Raw genomic sequence first — 18,604 nt, forward strand, 5'->3', positions numbered from 1 at the left:
TGCTGGGCTGAGCTGACGACCGCTCAGGTGCCCCTGCCGGAACGCATGCAGCCAGAGCCAGAGCTCAGGCACAGGAGGCGGGCTCCAGATGGCAGTTCTTCCGCCCGGCGACGCTGCCCTCCCTCGCTGCATAATCCTGCATGGCATGGCGCATGCTCCGGCAGCGAGGCCAGCCACGGCGAGACGGGACGACGTGGGGTGGGGCCGGTGTGGAGGGCGTAGCGGGGGGCAGAATCCCGGGAATGTCGTGGCCGGCGACCGCGCCCCGACCCACGACGGGGGACAGGACGTGTCGCATGACGTCACCAGCCAGAGCGGAGGAGGAGGGGAGGGAAATCAAAAGCAGCAGCAGCCAGAAGTGTGCAGGGCGGCAGCAGCAGCAGCTCCCTAGTAATCATACAAACGGCCGCTTTTATTTTTCCACGCCTCGGACTTCGCCACGACCGAAACAGTGTGCTGCTGCTGCGCATGGCGCTACTAGTGCTCATTATGCAGAGAGAATTTGCTCATTGCCATAAAAAATTATACTGGTTTACTCGTTGCAATAAAAAATCATAGCTTTTCTTAACTGCCATCAAGTTGTGATATTTGATTCCCTAACTGCCATCACCGTCGACAAGAGCCCCCTTCTGTTAGACTGGATGGGGAAGACAGTTTTACCCCTCAAAAAAAATTTCTCCAAGTTGGGTAGCAGGTAGAGAGACAGAGGCAGAGGTCTCTTGAATGCAATGCAAAGGCTGAAGCTGCAAGCAGGACAGCGGCAACAAGTCGAGTGCAGTGCTCAATTCATGTTCCTTGTTTCTTGTGTGCCGTGCTTGTTGCCGTAGGGTGAGCTGCTCGAGAAGTTGGGGGCAGGCGTCGTCGGTGGCGGCGTCCGGCTGAGTGACAGCGGTGGTGCCAGGCCCGCGGGTGGCGGTGGCGGTGCCCGGCCGCGCAGGTGGCGGCGGCGGTGCGTCCCCCACGTCACGGCGGTGGAACCGCGGTCGACGCTTCGGCGAAGCGAACAGGACGGGCATGGGTCGAACTACTGCGACCTCGTATTTTGGTCTCTTTTCAAAAACAATTTTTTAGAAAAATACCAACGTTAAAACATTTTCTGAAAATAGATTATTTTTAGACGTCTTAGCACATGACGCCGAGATATGAGGCTCGGCGTCGTGTCACTCGACGCCGAGGTATTGCCACGTCACGGACGACCGGGGTCGTCGTCGACACGTTGGCACGTGGGTCCGAGACGTCGGCGTCGTGTCAGCCAACGCCAAGTCCCCAACCTCGACGCGGTTGGACTGCGCGCCGAGCTACTGGCCCATCCGGAGCGCGGCCCAGGCGGCCCAACAAAGCACGGTGGCCCAGAAGCTCGGCGTTGGGTCACTTAACGCCGAGCCTCCAGACCTCGGCATGGCCCGACTCAACGTCGAGATCTGGACCCTTTAGGCCGCGCCGAGGCCCCTTCTTCTTCCTCCCTTCATTCTGAAACCGCCGGCCTCCCTCTCTTTCTCTTCTCCCCCGCGCCGCCAACAAACCCTAACCTCCAAAATCGACCCCCGGTGCCACGATCTCGGCTCCCGAAGCTTTCTCGAGGTAATGGTCCCTCCCCTCCTCCATTCTATCCGCGTAGATGTGCTTACATTGTCCCTAATCATGTGGAATCATGGTTGTTTGGTGATTTGTTATATTTGTGTTTGCATTTACAAAATGTATGGCTTAGGATGATTGAGTGCATTGTTGTTTAACTGTTTTATGTGATGAACATGTTAGATTAGTTTGGTTTCTAGTTATTTTGGTTATTAGGGTTATTTGTTTATTGTAGGTGTCATTAGGGTTAGTTATTTGTTGGTCATTAGAGTTACTATGTATTTTATTTATTTGTTGGTCATTACATTTCAATTTGTTATGACTAGAAATGATTATGTTGTTGGGGTTGAAAAACGATGAAATGATATATTTTAGTTTCTACTTATTGGATTGAAATATATTCATATGTGACACTACTTGTTGTGTGATGGCTGTAGATGGATAAATTAGTGAGGTTGCATCATGGAGGCCGTATTGTTAGGACAAGAGATGATAGTTTGGAATTTCTAGACATGTGTGAGGAGTTGTTGATTTTTTCTGAAACACCATCTTTGACCCAGTTAGTGGAGCGAGTGAAGGTTAAGTTAGGCTAGAATGAAGGAGACGTGCATGTTCAGTTTGAAGGTGTCATAGATGTTGGGTCATCGAAGGGTCCTCGGATCAAGCGGTTGCTCAAAATTACAAGCGAGACTGAATGGAATGATTACAAGGCAGTTGTATTGGCCTCAGAAGTGCGATCTTTGGATTTAGTAATAAGTGAGGAGTCCGGCTTAGGAAATGATAACTTCGAAGCATGGCCATCTTCCCCCGCTCATATAGGTTATGGTCCTTTGCCTGAAGAAGAAATACTTGTCACACAACTAGGCTACAGTGGAGATGAGGAAGAGAATCCGGTTGCCGATGGTGAGGGCAATCATGATAGTGATGAAGGGGATGATGATTATGTAATTATTGATGCAGAAGAAGGTTTGGACGACGTTAGCGGAGACTTTTCTATTGAGGATGAGCTTAGCGACAAAGATGATCTTAGTAGTGAAGAAGACTCTGGTGATGCTAGGGCTACGAACCGTTTTGACATGGAGATAGCTGGAGATGATGAGTCCTTCGTAGAGGAGATAGCCGAAGACTCTGATGACGATCGCCCTGTTGGTCGTCTGAATTTTAGGGAAATAGAGATATTGTCTAGGGTCTTACCTTGGAGAGATCCACTAGTTGGTGATTTCGAGGACCTTAGCCATGGTCATAGGGCAATAGCTGATGGTGGGCCAAGTGATACAACTGTGCCTGATGTTAACGGTTGCCTCATCATACGGAAGGGCATATTGTTTGCTACCATGGATGAGTTGAAATCATGGTTGCAAGAGTACTCCATTGTACACAACTGACCTTTTAGGGTCATCAATTCTTTCAAGGAGAAGAGATACACTATTGCTTGTGAAGAACAACAGTGTGGTTGGAGAGTATGTGCTAGGAAGACGAAGGCAGGCAAATGAAAGATTACCTCAGTGAAGCAACCACATGTTTGTGCCACTGCTAAGGCAGAAGAGAACCATCTACAGCTCAATTCTAGGTTCATTGCAAGGCAATTATACCCCGTGGTGAAGCATATGCCAACCATTACGGTGTCTGCGTTGATTGAGATCATCTTCCAACAGTACAATTACTATGTCAAGTATGGGAAAGCATGGAGGGCAAAGCAGCGTGCACTGGAAATAATATTTAGAAATTGGGAAGAAGCTTATGAGCGCCTCCCTGTAATGTTGAACATAATGAGGGCTGTAAATCCTGGGATGCACTTCGAGTATTTACCTAAGGAAGGTGAAACAAGAAATGGTAGCCAGGTATTTGGAAGGGCGTTTTGGGCGTTCGGGCAGAGCATCGAAGCATTCAAGCATTGCAGGCTCGTCGTCTCAATTGATGGGACCTTTCTTACAGGGAAATTTGAAGGCACAATGCTTATTTGTATTGGGACAGATGCAGAGGACCAGCTTGTGCCATTGGCCTTTGCGATTGTTCGGAAGGAGGACACGGATAGTTGGTGTTGGTTTCTCAGGCTAGTAAGATAAGTGGTAATTGGTCTGGGACGTGATGTTTGTGTGATATCCGATAGGCATCCTGTCATTCTGAATGGCGGTGGAGAAGGAGGTCCGTCCTTCTTATGGTACGGGCACTCGCAGTACGGATTATTGCATAGTGCCTCCTCTGCATCATTGCTGTTGTCGTCGTCCGACTTGTCCCTGTTACCACTTCCAGGGCCATACTCTAGGTCAAAGATGCGTCCCTGTAGATATGTAATGTACTATTGATGGGGATAGATAGGAGGAGGGTTGACCCATCTAGTGAAGCCACAGTTATCTGGACAGCTTGAATGCTGAAAACCCATCTACCAATAAGTACTACTAGAAACCAAATGCAAATCTAAAAAAGGAGAGAGTTCAAAGGCAATACAAATCCTCGCGGGCATCTGAAGAAACGACGACCTCCACCGTCACAGTCATTGTACATCTGCACAACACAATCCAAACCGTGGTGGCATTTTGGCCAATCTTCAATGCGCTTCTCGTATGATCCAAGAGGTCTCTCACAGGTGAAGTCACTCTTCCTCTCCAAAGGAAATTCCTCTATTGGTTCTTCAAAAGAATCAGGACCCAGAGAACCCTCCCACACAATCGGAGGTCCCTTCCTCACCCCCTTTCCTCTCCCTCCGCTGAAACCCTTTCCACTCGAGGAACCTCCGCTCGACATTTGCTAAAACTAAACCAGAAAACATGTTGTGTGGATGTGGAGCAAGACATGGAGCACTATATATAGAGATGAAGGCAGGGTCACCATGAATGCTACTTAACAAAAAGCATGTGTGCGTACTCATTTATTGAATCTGCAAAGGCTAGATGCTTTATCTGAAAAGCCTACAACCATGACTAGTCATTTCATCTGAAAAGGCTATACCTGTGTTTTGTCACTTCATCTAAATGCAGTACATCACTCTGATATTAATTCATTGCGTATACGGATACAACAGTAAACGAATCTAGGCTTTTCAATGAGTTTTCAAATAGACTTGTAGCCCTTTCAGTGACTGCAACAGTACTTGTAGCCCTTTCAGTGACTGCAACAACACAAGTAGTCTTTTCAGTGATACAAACAGTACCACTACAGTCTTAGGATAGTTAACGAAGTACAGAGCATAAGACCATCTGAAATAAAATCATAGTGCATTACAACATAATAAAAAAGTCCAGGGAATAAGTTCATCTGAAATCAAAGCAGAGTGCATTACAACATAGTAAAAAAAGTCTAGGGCTACACGACATCGCTCGTGAATGAACCAAATACCTACTGAGTGCAACGAGGCCACTTTCCCTTCCTCTCGGCATCGGGATTATCCTCCATCGCTGCCTTCGCTCGGCGCACACGCTCAAGCTTCTTCTCCCTCTTCGCCTTGTACGCAGCAACACGCCTCCTTTCCTCCTCTTCCTTATGCTCATTTTCTATAGCCTCCAGTCTACGTCTCTGCTCAAACCTCTCCTTAACCTCCACATCCCACTCCTTCAGGCCTTCTAGACGCTGCTTGTCCGACTCCTTGATCTTAGTGTCAATCCACTGCTCAAAGTCACACAGTGGTGGAACGGTCTGCAAGAAAAACAAATTGTTATAAAATAAATAAATAAGCAATACTTAATATCACAAGAAAATTAATTAACATAATAAAATTTCCTCACAAACGATGCACGGCGCTGTTGCTTTGTAGGTTCCCATGCATAATTGGGACACATCCAGTACCTCTGTCTATATGTTTCCTCATCTTCAGAGATGTCTACCTTGCAAGGATCACCACAAAAGCACATTGGTCGAGGAACACCTTCAGGGAGAGGCTTTAGGTCGTAGGGATTTGCCCTCTGACGACCATAGCTACAATTGAAAGAATTTAGTCATATTAACGGAGAACCAAACATAAACATAGGGTTTTCTATTTGTTGCACAGATAATGAATAAACATTGGGATTACCTTGGAATACGAGCTTTACTACGCCTTGGCATCCTAACATTACGTAGAAAAAAAATCAATCCAAAGTACCTTGCAACAAATGTAAAGGTAATAACACTAAATCACCATACCTCCCAAATAAGCTTTTCATTACAAACCCTAAACAAATTTGAATCCCAACAAACACAAAATTTAACTCAATGATTATAAACCATAATATATACAACAACAACACCAACAACCATACATTTGGGTTATTCAATTATTTGAACCACCATACATTGCACGAATAACATGAACATGAACCAAACCTATAATGCCAAGTTCAAAAACAAACGAATCTAAATGGATGAATTGAAAGAGGGGAAAGAGGAGTACCTTGGCAAAACGCCTTGGTCATAACAAATTGAAATGTAATGACCAACAAATAAATAAAATACATAGTAACCCTAATGACCAACAAATAACTAACCCTAATGACACCTACAATAAACAAATAACCCTAATAACCAAAATAACTAGAAACCAAACTAACCTAACATGTTCATCACATAAAACAGTTAAACAACAATGCACTCAATCATCCTAAGCCATACATTTTGCAAATACAAACACAAATATAACAAATAACTAAACAACCATGATTCCACATGATTAGGGACAATGTAAGCACATCTACGCGGATAGAATGAAGGAGGGGAGGGACCATTACCTCGAGGAAGCTTCGGGAGACAAGATCCAGGCACCGGGGGTCGATTTTGGAGGTTAGAGTTTCGTGGGGGCCGTGGGAGATTTGGGAGCCGGCGGGGGAATGGAGGAGGGGAGGGAAGAAGAAGAAGGGGGCCTCGGTCTAAAGGGTCCAGACCTCGGCGTTGAGTCGGGCCACGCCGAGGTCTGGAGGCTCGGCGTTAAGTGACCCAACGCCGAGCTTCTGGGCCACCGTGCTTTGTTGGGCCGCGTGGGCCGCGCTCCGGATGGGGCCAGTAGCTCGGCGCGCAGTCCAACCGCGCCGAGGTTGGGGACTTGGCGTTGGCTGACATGACGCCGACGTCTCGAACCCACGCGCCAACGTGTCGACGACGACCCCGATCGTCCGTGACGTGGCAATACCTCGGCGTCGAGTGACACGACGCCGAGCCTCATATCTCGGCGTCATGTGCTAAGACGCCTAAAAATAGTCTATTTTCAGAAAATATTTTGGCGTTGGTATTTTTCTAAAAATTAATTTTAAAAGAGACCAAAATACGAAAATTTCACACTAGCGAGTGCACGCTAGCTAGCCATGTCGTGATGCATGCATGGTGCATGCAGCGCGATGCAGCGCAAAGTGCATGCGTTTCTGTGGAGAAGAGTGAGCTCTGAAGGTACAGTGGCGGCGGGTGCATGCGTGCTCGCTCGATCATGGTGGAGATCGATCGCCGCCTTTTTCTTCGTGTGTGTGCTACAACAGTGCCACTACTCTTTTTTTTTTGAAAGACCCGGTACTCTACTATTCCTTTCGTATGCTTCGTCGTCTCGTCAAAAGAAGCCATGCCATGCCACGATGGATAGACAACTTTGGTGGACGTCAAATTGCGGCCTAGGCCATGCATGTACTCATGGCTCGTTGGTAGTAGCTAGCAGCCTAGCACTGTAGTAGCACAGCAGGCCAAAGGCCAGAGCGCCCGCCTAACCGACGTGCTCGAAAAGGCATTGCGCAGTCTGCACACCACTACTAACCGACGTGCAAGGCCAAAGTTTTTTTTTTGGATAACAATGCTGGACCAAAGTTTTTTTTTTGGATAACAGTGAAAGACCAAAGTTGACGAGAGATCACGAAAAACATCTGTTCGTTCTGCATTGCAATTGTGGTAATATAGCCGTTCAGTCATAAGGTAAGCGCAAATGTTTGCACAAAATTGAATTCTATAGGGATTATGCGAATCTAGTAGGATCGCTATAATCCAGGTTCTCTTAGATTATGTCATCTTTGTTTAAAAAAAAGATCATGTCATCTTTAAAATTCATGTCTTGAGACGTTTAGAGTCTGGTATATGATCTGATTGGGTCCAAATAAGGTCTTAGATAACAATATGTTAGGCATTTCCAAAGGATATACAAGGTAGATTTCCAGACATCCAAGCAAAAAAAAAACATCGTCCAAACTGAATACGACTGATAAACTAAACAAAGGCCTTGTTTGTTTTCGATTATAATCAGATTCTAGATGAAAATAAACGGAAATCCCATGCAAGCGCATATATTTTCCTTGATTGTTTCGACTGCATTGATGAAAAGAATATGTCGGTACACTCGCATGTTTTCTGTACCGTATGCCGAACCTGGCATTTCTTCCACCGTAGTTTTTTTTTCCTTCCCCAGTCCCTCGTCCACGCTTGCCTGCCTGCCCATTCTGTCCATGCGTGATTCGGTCCTGTTCACGTGACGCTGTTGGTGGAGGAAACGGATTATACAGTGGTTTGAGGAAGAAAAAAAAAGCATAAAGGTCTTTTTATAATGAGGATTGCTATAATATTGAAGATTACAAAAAACATCTTGATTTTCTATGCTTAGATTTTTTGAGACCATAGGTTGTTAGGAAATCCTAATCCTAATAGGATTATAATCGATTAGCATATATATTCACATATAAGCGGTTCCAAACAAGTCCAACCAAAATGATTCCCTCTCGCATGCAAGGATTCACCGAGCTTGGCTGGCTGAACCTGTGTAGGACGGAGAATCTAGCTACCAGTACTACTTTCACATGGAGAAGAGTAAAAGAAGAAATATAAAAACTTTGAGCCGCCGCGGCACACGGCATGGAGAACAAGTAGCAAGGGTGCGTTGGAGGACCATGGATGGGATATGATGATACATAGATATTGGGATAAGGATATCCATAATGCACATTTGGTTGGATGGACGAAAGTGGTTGAGATGATAATAGTTGACTGATTATATCTATTATTTAAAAATACTAACAACTAATTAGACACTAATACTATTTTGTCATGATAATCACTAATTTAAAATAAAAATATATTAATTAGCACCACTAAATATCCTAATTAGCACACTAAACATGCACTAATCAACATATTAGCACTTGTCAAAACTAATCCTACCATCATAATTATTAAGTATTAAAATAACATACTAATAATCTTTAATTTATTTATTAATGACAAAGATTATAAGACATGGATACGTTGTTCGCCAGATTTTTTGACCACGAAATCCAGCATGTGGATGAAATATTTCCTATCCATGGATTTTCTTTTCCATGGATGGTCCCATCCCATCCCATCCGATTCAAGTAACCAGACACATCCAAGCGAAGTCGGGGCACATTATCCCCGGGCGCGTCACCGCTACGCTAAGTCGCTAATGATGAGCTTTAAGCCCAAGCCCTGAGCTCCAACCATTTTGTCACCCGGAAAGACGCGCCGCTTGGGCCAGGGGAATATACGTGGACAGGGCACAGCAGCAGCTGCTAAACCCTGGAATCTCGCACATGATTAGGCTGCCAGGCCGCTTTGCGACGCTCTCAGTTCGGATTCGTCATGGTGGAAACTACCAGTACTACTGTACTAGTACCGTATTTCGTTCGTGGTCCACGTCGGAGACAGAGACAGAGACAGAGACGTTGGTGGCGGAGTGGAGTCCAAAGGCTAGGGAGAGAGCACCGATCAGAGACGAGACGAAACGGGGAAAGCAAATTAAAGGAACGAACGGATTGCCAAAGCCCAAAGTGAAGGAGTGGAAGTGACGGCCGGCGGAAAAGGGCGGCCACTTTGTTTGTTGGCTTGGCTGGCGACCCGACGCGACGCCCCGTTCGTTCCCTGCCCTTTTGCGGTTTCGCTCCGTTTTGCCCATGGGAATCTGGGACGACGGTGCCTGTGGCTTCGACGCGGGGCGCGGGGGCATGGGCCATGGGGGTGGGACGCGTGCTTGGTTGTCGCCACATGACCTGCAGTGCAATGCGGTGCGCCTGCCCTGCCGGTCTCGTAGTCCGAGCTCGGCCACGGCGAGACCGCGAGACGGGTGGCCGGATGGGGATGGGGATGGGGATGGGGATGGGGGATGCATGCATGGAATGATCGGTCCATTGGTCCTCTGGCCGGCGTCCGATCCGGGCGCGGGGGCCGAGGAGCACGCGCGCTCCTGGGAAAGGCGGAGCGGAGCGCCGGGGCGGCCGGGCAGTTTTGTATGTATTTAAAGTGTAAATTCGTTGTGGCCAGCTCGCGAGGCCAGCATGTTCACGGTAGAAAAAAAAAATTTGTCCATCTGATTCGTGATATGTGGTTCTTGTCTTTCATTACACGCGGAGCCCTCGGAGAGTATATACTGGCTCCAACCCAACCCTAGCTCTCTCGTGCATCTCCTCCCTCTCCCTCCTCTCTCTCGTGGCGGCGGCGCGGCGCCCAGGTGAGGCTGCCCCAGCGCAGCAGCGGCAGCAGGCGCGGGCGAGCGCGCTCGGCTCTCCAGCTCTCTCGGCTCCGGGCGCGGGTGCGAGGCGAGGGCCGCAACGCGGCGCCCTAGCGAGGCCTTCCCCCAGCGCGGCGGCGCGGCAGCGCGGGTGGCCCCTAGGGCATCCCCAGGACGCGGGGGCTCCGGCGCGAGCAGACGCAGGTGAAGGTTGCCTCCCACCCTGCTCCTCTCTTTCCTTCGCCGATGGCCAGCGTCGATCTGTACTTGTTGCCTTCTTTGCTGGGTCGATCCGGGGCCTCCATGGCTGCATCCGGTGTCTCCATGGTCGGATCGGTCCTCCCACGCTTGTGGCCGTCGTCTTGGGTGAAGAGCCGCCTACGCCCTGTGGCCGAGCTGCAGGGTGGGCACACACAGGTCAGTCGAGGTGGGCTAGGCCATGGCAGTGCCCTCAAGCTGGACCAGTGTCGTCCAAACCTTGGAGCAATGTGTACGTTTCTTTTTTTTGTTCTTTCATTTTTATTGGTTGGCCAGTGTCGTTATCTGCTCTTTATATGCTGACAACACCGACTTTTCTTCTTGCCTGCAGGTTTGCATTAGATCTGAGGTGTCTCATGCCAGCATGCACACCATCGACAAGTTTTCTGCCCATCCACGTATGCCTGCTTGCCACCTGCTACCTGCTTGAGAAAATGACTGAACCGATGCAGGTCAGTTCAGCTTATACTACTTGCAAAGCCTTTTACTTGGTGTTCTAACACAAAGAAAATGGACTAATAGAGATATAAAGACGTCTCCTAATTCAGTCGTCTACCTGATTTTTTTCATTGTGTTGGCTTGATTTGATTATGAATTAAAAGTTTGGCCTTTGTGACAATGTATTGTGTTGGAACAGTTGTGATATGCAAGCCAAAAATTGGTCCATTTCTGGCAAAAAAAAAGGTTTGGTCAGTTTCTAATAAAATTTTTCTTGGCCATTTGTATTAGTAATGACCATATGTATTAGTAATGGACAAGCATTATTCAGTATTGCATCTAAGAATATTCCAAGGCCATATTTTCTGAGCCATACCATACAAAGAGATTACTTTTCAGTTTTTTTTTTCTATCTTCACTGACTTAATTATCTAGGATTAAATGTGCCAAGTATTGAAACAGTTGCATGTTACTGAGCTATTGCCATTTAGGATCTTGATAAGAAGATGGTCCTATGAAAAATGCCAGCTAAGTGGAAGTTCAGTTCAGCATTTAGGCAGGCTTTCGTTTTTCATATGTGTGTCACTGTTCATTGACGTTTTTGCTTCATATTTTCATTTGTAGCCAAGAAATCTAACATTCAATTCATGAATTGGTGTCAGCTCTTTTCAGGTTTGCATGTGAGAACTAATAACAATTCATGAATTGGCATCAGCTTTATAGAACACTCCTATTTCAATTTCAAGGCTGGCTGCAATAAGGTAATAACCTGAACATTTTCACTTTCGTGGTTGGATGACTGTAATTACCTATGAGTTACCTGAATAGTTTGCTGGGTTGATTTGGAGGAGCTGCAGTGTATCTGCGCCGGACCTGCGGAGGAGCTGTGTCGGGCCTGCAGCGGAGCTATGCCTGACACCCCCCCCCTGTCTGCATTTGTGCCAGTATGGTTCTTCAACAGTGGCAGTGTTACATATAATTGAAGCTTTTAGTTATTTGTCTGCATTTCCTGGTTTATGTCAGTTGTTTGTCTTGCTTTGTTAGCTTGGGTCCCATATAACTGAAGCTTTTAGTTCATACAAAGCAAAGAGAATTAAGATACTGATGCTCGATTTTCTACATTATGAATGCATGGGATATCTATAAAAATTAGTAAAATTAGGTGGAAGATTATAGCTCTATGTTTAGCTTAGCATTCAGCCGTACATGTTTCCCATAAGTTCGACCATGACTGAAATAACTGAAACGAAGATGTTAAGCTTGTCAGTTGCTTCTGCTGGTTAGGTACTGTAAATTGGTTAACTGAAATGAATAGTTACATTGGATGGATTTGGTTATGTTTATGCCAATCATTTTTATTCTGACCTTCTACAGGTAAATTTGCCATTCAACTTATGAATAATGGCTTAATTGCAGTTGCACACAGTGACAAAATTATAGTCCTTTTACATGGGTGCAATCCAAGAAGACACGAGTATGCAAATAAGGTGAATGTCATTCCCTTCTTTCAATTCCTAATTCCTACATGGCGCACCTATGAGCTTCCATGTCCCATTTTTTTCTTGGATTGTCTTGCCTTTTGCTTGGTGCTTTTTTTCTGGGACTGTCAATATGTTTTCAATATTAGCAAGGTAGGTTAGCAATAGCAGCAAGGAGGTGCTTGGGCTATCTAGCAAAGCAATATATCACCTGCATTGTTTCTTCAGATAAACAAGATTAGAACTTCTAAAGAAGTGGGTTCAGTAACACAATAGCTATTATAAATTTAGAGCATTTGCTATATTTCATAGATAATGATTTACATTATACTATTGTTGTATACGTGCCTTATACTATTTTACATCAGCCAGTGATGACAAATTTCTATTTGTGCCAGATAGATATATCAAATGTTGAACTAATCATAAGGTTTCAGCCATCACCTGCATCTATAATATGGCCACTTCTTTTCTTGGTTAATTTCTGCAATAAGCAATTAACCCAGTTCCCCCAAAAACTACATTTTTTCCTATTATGAAATTGGTAACGGTTGTCACAAGAAAGAAGTTCATGAAGTCTGTAATGTTTCTTTCCAGTTGTCTTGCTGCATGTTAAATTTCTTTAAAAACAAGTAGCTAGGGGCTATCTCTTAGAAGTGTTTCATCTCCTCTTAGAAGTGTTTCATCCCCATCTATGAACTTGCACAGTCAGCTTATGTGGGTGTTGGATGCTTTATGGTTTACTTTTTTGTATGCACAGAAGAAAATTGGGTCTCAGATGATTTTTTTCAAGGACGGACTTCATTCCGCTGACTCTGTGCCTGCCTAGCGACGCTTCATCTCGGCGACTACTACCTAACACGTTCCCTTAACTGAAGAATATGTTTTTGCATTGAGTTGTCGTGTGTTAGTGATGCCCCAATGGTATGCCTATGTTTGCTTACTGAGATCAATGTATCCTATAATGTATTATATTTTGTATTAACTTGGTCATATCTGTCCCAGCATTACCAAATGGAATTCCAATGATTTCACGCCCGCATGGGCACACATCGATTACTGTGGTTTTAAGTACGTAATCTCAAACATCTTGACTCTATGTTATTAATGTGTTATCTAGGTTTGTAATCTCCGAACAATTTAGCTCTGCTTTGTGCTTATTTGTGGTGCCAGCCGTGTGCAAGGGCGCACACAGGTCCTCTCACTTCGTGTTCTAACACCGAAAATGAACTAATATGTTTCCTAACAGTTACATTATCTTATTATTAGGCTGAATTCTGTGAAGTGTTTGACTGCACCTGACTTTATCACTGATGTTGTTTTTCTGTACTGGCCGCTAAGTTTAAGTTATGCAAGAACAATATCTGTGTGCCATCATGCACCTGACTCTATCTTTTTAGTTCTGCATGTCTTGAAAATGTGAATGCCTAGGGTCAACTATGGACAATAGAACAGCGACGAGAATCTCACATTATGTCAGTCCATAGTGTTTTGTAAATGAGCAGGGCCTACTCTGTTAAGATGATTTAGTTAACATACATGTAGACTTTAACTACATTGGCTCTTCGATTCTTTTATCTCATACATTCCCATTCACTGAATAGATTTAGTGTTTTTCACTTTTCAAGTATTAACATAACAGTATCTGTGGTGCCAACCCGCGCGCAGGGGCGCGCCACTATCACCAGTATATACTACTGTACAACGTAGGTGAGCCTGCACGTTGTTGTTCGTACGTACGTGTCTTCCTGCCGGCTCGAGGAGCGTAGCTAGCCTGCCTAGCGTGTTTACAATAGGTGCTCATGCCATGACTGACGTACAGTACCGTTAACTGGAGCAGAAACACACAGCCCGCCATGGTAACGACTATATTTTCCCAGCACAAGTTACTAACCAGGCACCTGACCAAGCCTTTTTTTATTTTTTGCATTCGTCATTGCGGCAGCTCTACCTACCAGGAACTAGTGCTGTGACTTGTGTCGTGTGTAAGGCCCATAGCCCATGGCCATAGGGGAACGCGAAAAGCGAAGAGAAACCTTGGTGGAGGCCTTCGGGCTCGTACCGCGACATCGACCCAAGATACGGGCCTCCACGACTGGAATGTCCGAGCTGTCTTTTCTCTAAAATCACGAAAACACGAGTCCAGATTGGTTAGGGCGTGTTTGGATGCAAAAATTTTTAGGTTTCGGCTACTGTATCATTTTCGTTTGTATTTGATAATTAGTGTCTAATTATAGACTAAATAGGTTCGAAAGTTTCGTCTCACGATTTCTCATCCAACTGTGCAATTAGTTTTTTTTTCGTCTACATTTAGTACTCCATGCATGTGTCACAAGATTCGATGTGATGGGTACTGCGTAAAAATTTTTGGGAACTAAAGAGGCCCTTAGTTTCAAAAAGAAAAAGGGGAGTCCAGATTGGTCAACAAATGCCCCAAAACGGCGACTGACCCCCCACCCCCCAGTTCCGCACAAGTCTTGTTTCCTCTTCAGGACTGGATTTTTGTCAACCTGCAAATTTCACTCCCTACTCCCTCCCGAAACAAAACCGGTCAGAGTTCCTGGTAGGTAGAGCTGCCGCAATGACGAATGCAGTAGGTAACGCACGCCGGCACGCATGTACGTATAAACTACTTGGGCTGCCTCTGCCTGGTCAAACTCCTCTTTTTTTTTACGTTTCGGAGAGGACAATGTGGTTCAGCGGAATGTTTACTTGATCCATCAATCAACTGTCACATTGATTGTCAAGTCAAACTTCCTGGACCGGATTTTATTTACCTCTCTGCACTTTTTAACGAGAGTTGTTCGCGAAATGTTTGCTTGCCTGGTCAACCTCCATCAGGTCATTGAGCAGGCAGCAGCAGGCTGGTCCTCCCCGACCAGGCCAACTAACTCCGCCGAATTCTTTGCCCGGGCCACGGTGCCACACCTTCAACGCGCCGCGCGCATGGATGCACGCGGGGCTTTCATTCCTTCACCAGCCGCGCGCGCCGTCGTCCCCGGCCCGACGGCGCGCGAAAGCGAGCCACAGCAGGGCCGCCACCCAACGTCGCATGGGAACAAACAAGCGGGGCCGAGGGGTCTGCGGGTGTATCGGACCACAGTCACCGTTCCTCGTAATGAAAAACGCGCCGTGTCCAGGCACGATCGCGAAAAAGAAATGCATGCATAGCACCAGTCGGGCGATACAGAAGTCTGGACAGAAGGTGTGCCAGGAGTGCATTGCATGCAGCTTTTGGCGCTGAGTCACGTTCACTCACACATCGTCTTGACGTCTTCTACTCTTCTCCGGACACCGATGATGTGCCCGGTCGTAGGAGAGAATCACATGCAAGCGGCGTTTGAGATCGCAAACCGCATGGATATTATTGGTTATCGAGTGGGTCACGGCATCATCATCGGTCATCCACCGGATCGCATCAGCTTTGCAATGTGCGTTTCTATGGACCAAGCAAGCTTGACTCCGGCGAGGGTTGCGACCTGCAAGGCGGGGGGCAACGTGTCGTCGTGGGTGAGATTCCCTGCCCATTGCCAGTTGCCGGTACACGGTATGGGCCAAGACTATAGAGGTGCTGGGATCGTCAGCTGCTGACGTCAGGTCCGGTGTCTTCTTCCAACAACCAGTCGCCGATGGGGCTCAATGATTTCGAAGTTCAAATCCCCAGAGATCGCGCCGTTCAGGCTGGATCCAATCCTCTGCTTTGTCGACCAGCCGGGCGCCTTGAGCGACAAGGGCGTGTCGCCAAACCCGGTGTCCCACTCGGATGTGCTTTCCAGCGTGGAACTGGAAATGGCGCTGCAAAGTGGCCATTCGCTAATGTCGTGGGCAGCTCATCTGGTGGCTGAAGACCATGGCATCACGGCATGGCCCGCCACTCTGCCCGCCACCTGTGGAGGGGCTCCTGTGGCCGTCGCCGGAGACACATCGTGCCCCAGTCTGATGTGCCTCCGGCTAGCCCCACCATGGTCCAGTTGGGCACGCAAGCTGGCCATGGACCGACACAGTGTGGGCCGCTTCAGAGGGAGGCGGACCACATCCAACAATTGGGCTCCGATGTACTCGATCTGGGCCTGTGCGACAGCCAAGCCCACGGAGTGCAGGATTCTTAGCCGGATGGGGACAACGCAGTGTCGACGACCCAGATCGACGCCCAAGTCCGCAACATTTCGCCTGCTATTATCGGTTTGCCTACAGTGCAGCCCGTCACTGTCCACGAGTTCATCGCCGCTCTCAAGCTGCCGCTTGAACAACCCCTGATTCAGTCGCCGCCACGCCTCTGTGTCTCGCGCGTTCCAGTGGACCTCGTCCCCTGTTGCAGTGACAGGCTTGCGGTGAAGTCTGTCTACCGTGACCCCAACCCGGAGAAGCAGGCCAAGCGTGTCCTGCTGAACAAGTGACAACCCTCATCCAGTGCTCCACGACCGTCGCCAGTGACACCCGACGCCTCCATCGCCACTCGTTTCCATGAGACATTCCAGGACCCGATGTCTTCATCCAAGCGCGCTGTAATGCGGGAACTCTTCCCCATGCATGGTGCTCCCAGGAGGCTGGCGGTGACACAGGCGTCCTGAGCACGGGTCCTCTCAACATTGCTAGCTCCAAGCTCTTAGGTCACACTTTTAGTTTCTTAGTTAGTTACAACAGTGTGTGTTCCATCGCCGAGTAGTGCCTTGTGCTAGTGTTCAACCCCTTCGCTCATGACACCTCGCTGTGATGTGATGTTGGGCGTGTAAACCTTCTAACTTCTTCTTAATGAAACACGTGCTACGCACTGTCGGATTATTTTGCTCCGGTAATATCCAGCAATGTGATCGTGTAGACAGAATCATATGGTAGCACACGAGACACAGAGATTTATACTAGTTCGGGGCACGGTGCGTGCTAATCCATACTCCAGTGGTGCGGCTGCTCTTATATTTGTATGCTCAATTACAGGGGTTGTTGCTCCTTGCTACGTAGTAGATTGGAATAGGTGGAAGATGGATCCCGAGCTCGAGGTCCCTATCCTTCTTTATATAGGCAGGAGAGGTAGGGTTACAGAGAGGGCGATCGGGTTAAGAGATTGAGTTCCTAGTTTGTTACGCGATATACGCAATAGATTGATCCTAACTATCGTCTAGATACACCCGCCTTGGCTTGCCTTGACCTCCACGTTGGTTGATGGTGTCAGCCCTTGTGGGCCTCTTCCTTGGCGGCTGTTGGGCCGATAGCCTAGCGACGGTCACATATACGGGCGGTGCAGGTACCCTTATCCCATATATCTAACAGTAGCCCCTGTAGGACTTAATGATAAGCTATCATGTAGACTTAGCCCACGGGATGTCGCAATTCCCCCTACAAGTTCTACATACTGACCATCTTCGGGTTGCCAAAGTTGCGAGCAGTGTAACTAGATATATCCAACCGTTTGGGGAGCTAGTATGTTGCCGTTCGAGTACCAAGAGCATTTCTCGGGTAGCGAGAATCTTCTTCAAGCATCGAGTGGGGCAGCGGTACGCCGTACATCAAGGAACGTAGTTCCCTGGTAGCTGTAAGTGCCTTGCTTGGGTGGTACACCTCATATCGGGGGACGTTGTTGTGACAGAACCGCCCAATTTATACAAGATCAAGTACGGCTGACGCGCTCATACTTTTACTTATATAAACCAGGTAGTCCGCCGAGTGTTACGAAGGACCTCGGTAAATCAATATCTCAACCAAGACCACATGATTAAGCAAATACACATCACATACATGGAGTTGCAGCGGAAATAATATTACAAATGGGTTCACAAATAATAGTACAAGTTTGGGTTTCAAAACCGGTTAAGGGAAACAACATAGCTTTCAAATAATTACATTAATATAAGTTCTAAATACATTGCTAGCATAAGTGACATCCTCCGATAAAAATATATAGATAAGAAATAAATATAGAGTCACCAAGTCCACCGGTGGTTAGCCACCCTCTTCCGCAGGCCGAGAACTTCACCTACAACATGGTGGGATAAACCCTGAGTACTCAAATGTACTCAGCTAGACTTACCCAAGAGGAGAGAAATAAAAAGACTCTCAAGGATATGCAAGGCTTATTTAGTGGAGCTAGTTGGATAGCATAACTTTGCAAAAAGAGCATTATTATCATGAGTCCTTACTTTCAATCTTTTATTCAAGTTTTAGCATCAAGTTTAGTGAAGCTTATCATGACTAACTTTGTACCTATTCTAGAGCAATCACTTAATTAATAAGCATCACAATAGTAACCATATTCGGTTTATCATATCATCATCATAACCATCATGTTCCATCCATTACTACGAGGAAAGAAGGTCTGTCAAGTTCTCACTATCTGGGAGAGACGGCGATTCAAATCGATTTCAACTAGCTGTGAATTTATTCCTAACATAAACCTAGACATACCTGCGCCAAGGTAGTCTTAGGTCACCTTTGGTACAACTCAGGTCTAATTCACAGGTTT

At 46.8% G+C, this 18,604-nt stretch overlaps 1 protein-coding gene and 1 long non-coding RNA gene across 3 annotated transcripts; one reads left to right on the forward strand and one right to left on the reverse strand.

Annotated features, from left to right (window-relative positions):
• Nucleotides 1-4,794: 4,794 nt before the first annotated feature.
• Nucleotides 4,795-5,643, reverse strand: LOC136496300 (uncharacterized). Its single transcript, XM_066491947.1, has 3 exons — nt 5,585-5,643; nt 5,298-5,487; nt 4,795-5,208 (listed from the first exon to the last, which is right to left on the reverse strand). The coding sequence occupies exons 1-3, from the start codon at nt 5,614-5,616 to the stop codon at nt 4,912-4,914; spliced, it is 519 nt and encodes a 172-aa protein (XP_066348044.1). The 5' UTR covers nt 5,617-5,643; the 3' UTR covers nt 4,795-4,911.
• Nucleotides 5,644-9,889: 4,246 nt separating this feature from the next.
• Nucleotides 9,890-13,363, forward strand: LOC136498643 (uncharacterized). 2 transcript variants are annotated; one of them, XR_010769674.1, is made up of 6 exons: nt 9,890-10,463; nt 10,563-10,683; nt 11,332-11,430; nt 11,527-11,613; nt 12,044-12,156; nt 12,908-13,363. It is a non-coding gene; the product is annotated as an uncharacterized lncRNA (long non-coding RNA). The 2 variants fall into 2 exon arrangements; XR_010769673.1 differs by having other exon boundaries at nt 11,527-12,156.
• Nucleotides 13,364-18,604: the final 5,241 nt, after the last annotated feature.

The sequence above is a fragment of the Miscanthus floridulus genome, chromosome 12 (genome assembly GCF_019320115.1).
Source record: "Miscanthus floridulus cultivar M001 chromosome 12, ASM1932011v1, whole genome shotgun sequence".
Lineage (NCBI taxonomy): Eukaryota > Viridiplantae > Streptophyta > Magnoliopsida > Poales > Poaceae > Miscanthus > Miscanthus floridulus.

What these genes read in the sequence shown, in the direction of transcription:
- LOC136496300 (XM_066491947.1), bottom strand. Translation starts at nt 5,616, where the DNA reads ATGCCAAGGCGTAGTAAAGCTCGTATTCCAAG. An exon ending in AGTAAAGCTCGTATTCCAAG is followed by an intron (nt 5,488 to 5,584) that starts GTAATCCCAATG and finishes TTTCAATTGTAG; the next exon opens with CTATGGTCGTCAGAGGGCAA. An exon ending in AACAGCGCCGTGCATCGTTT is followed by an intron (nt 5,209 to 5,297) that starts GTGAGGAAATTT and finishes TTTTTCTTGCAG; the next exon opens with ACCGTTCCACCACTGTGTGA.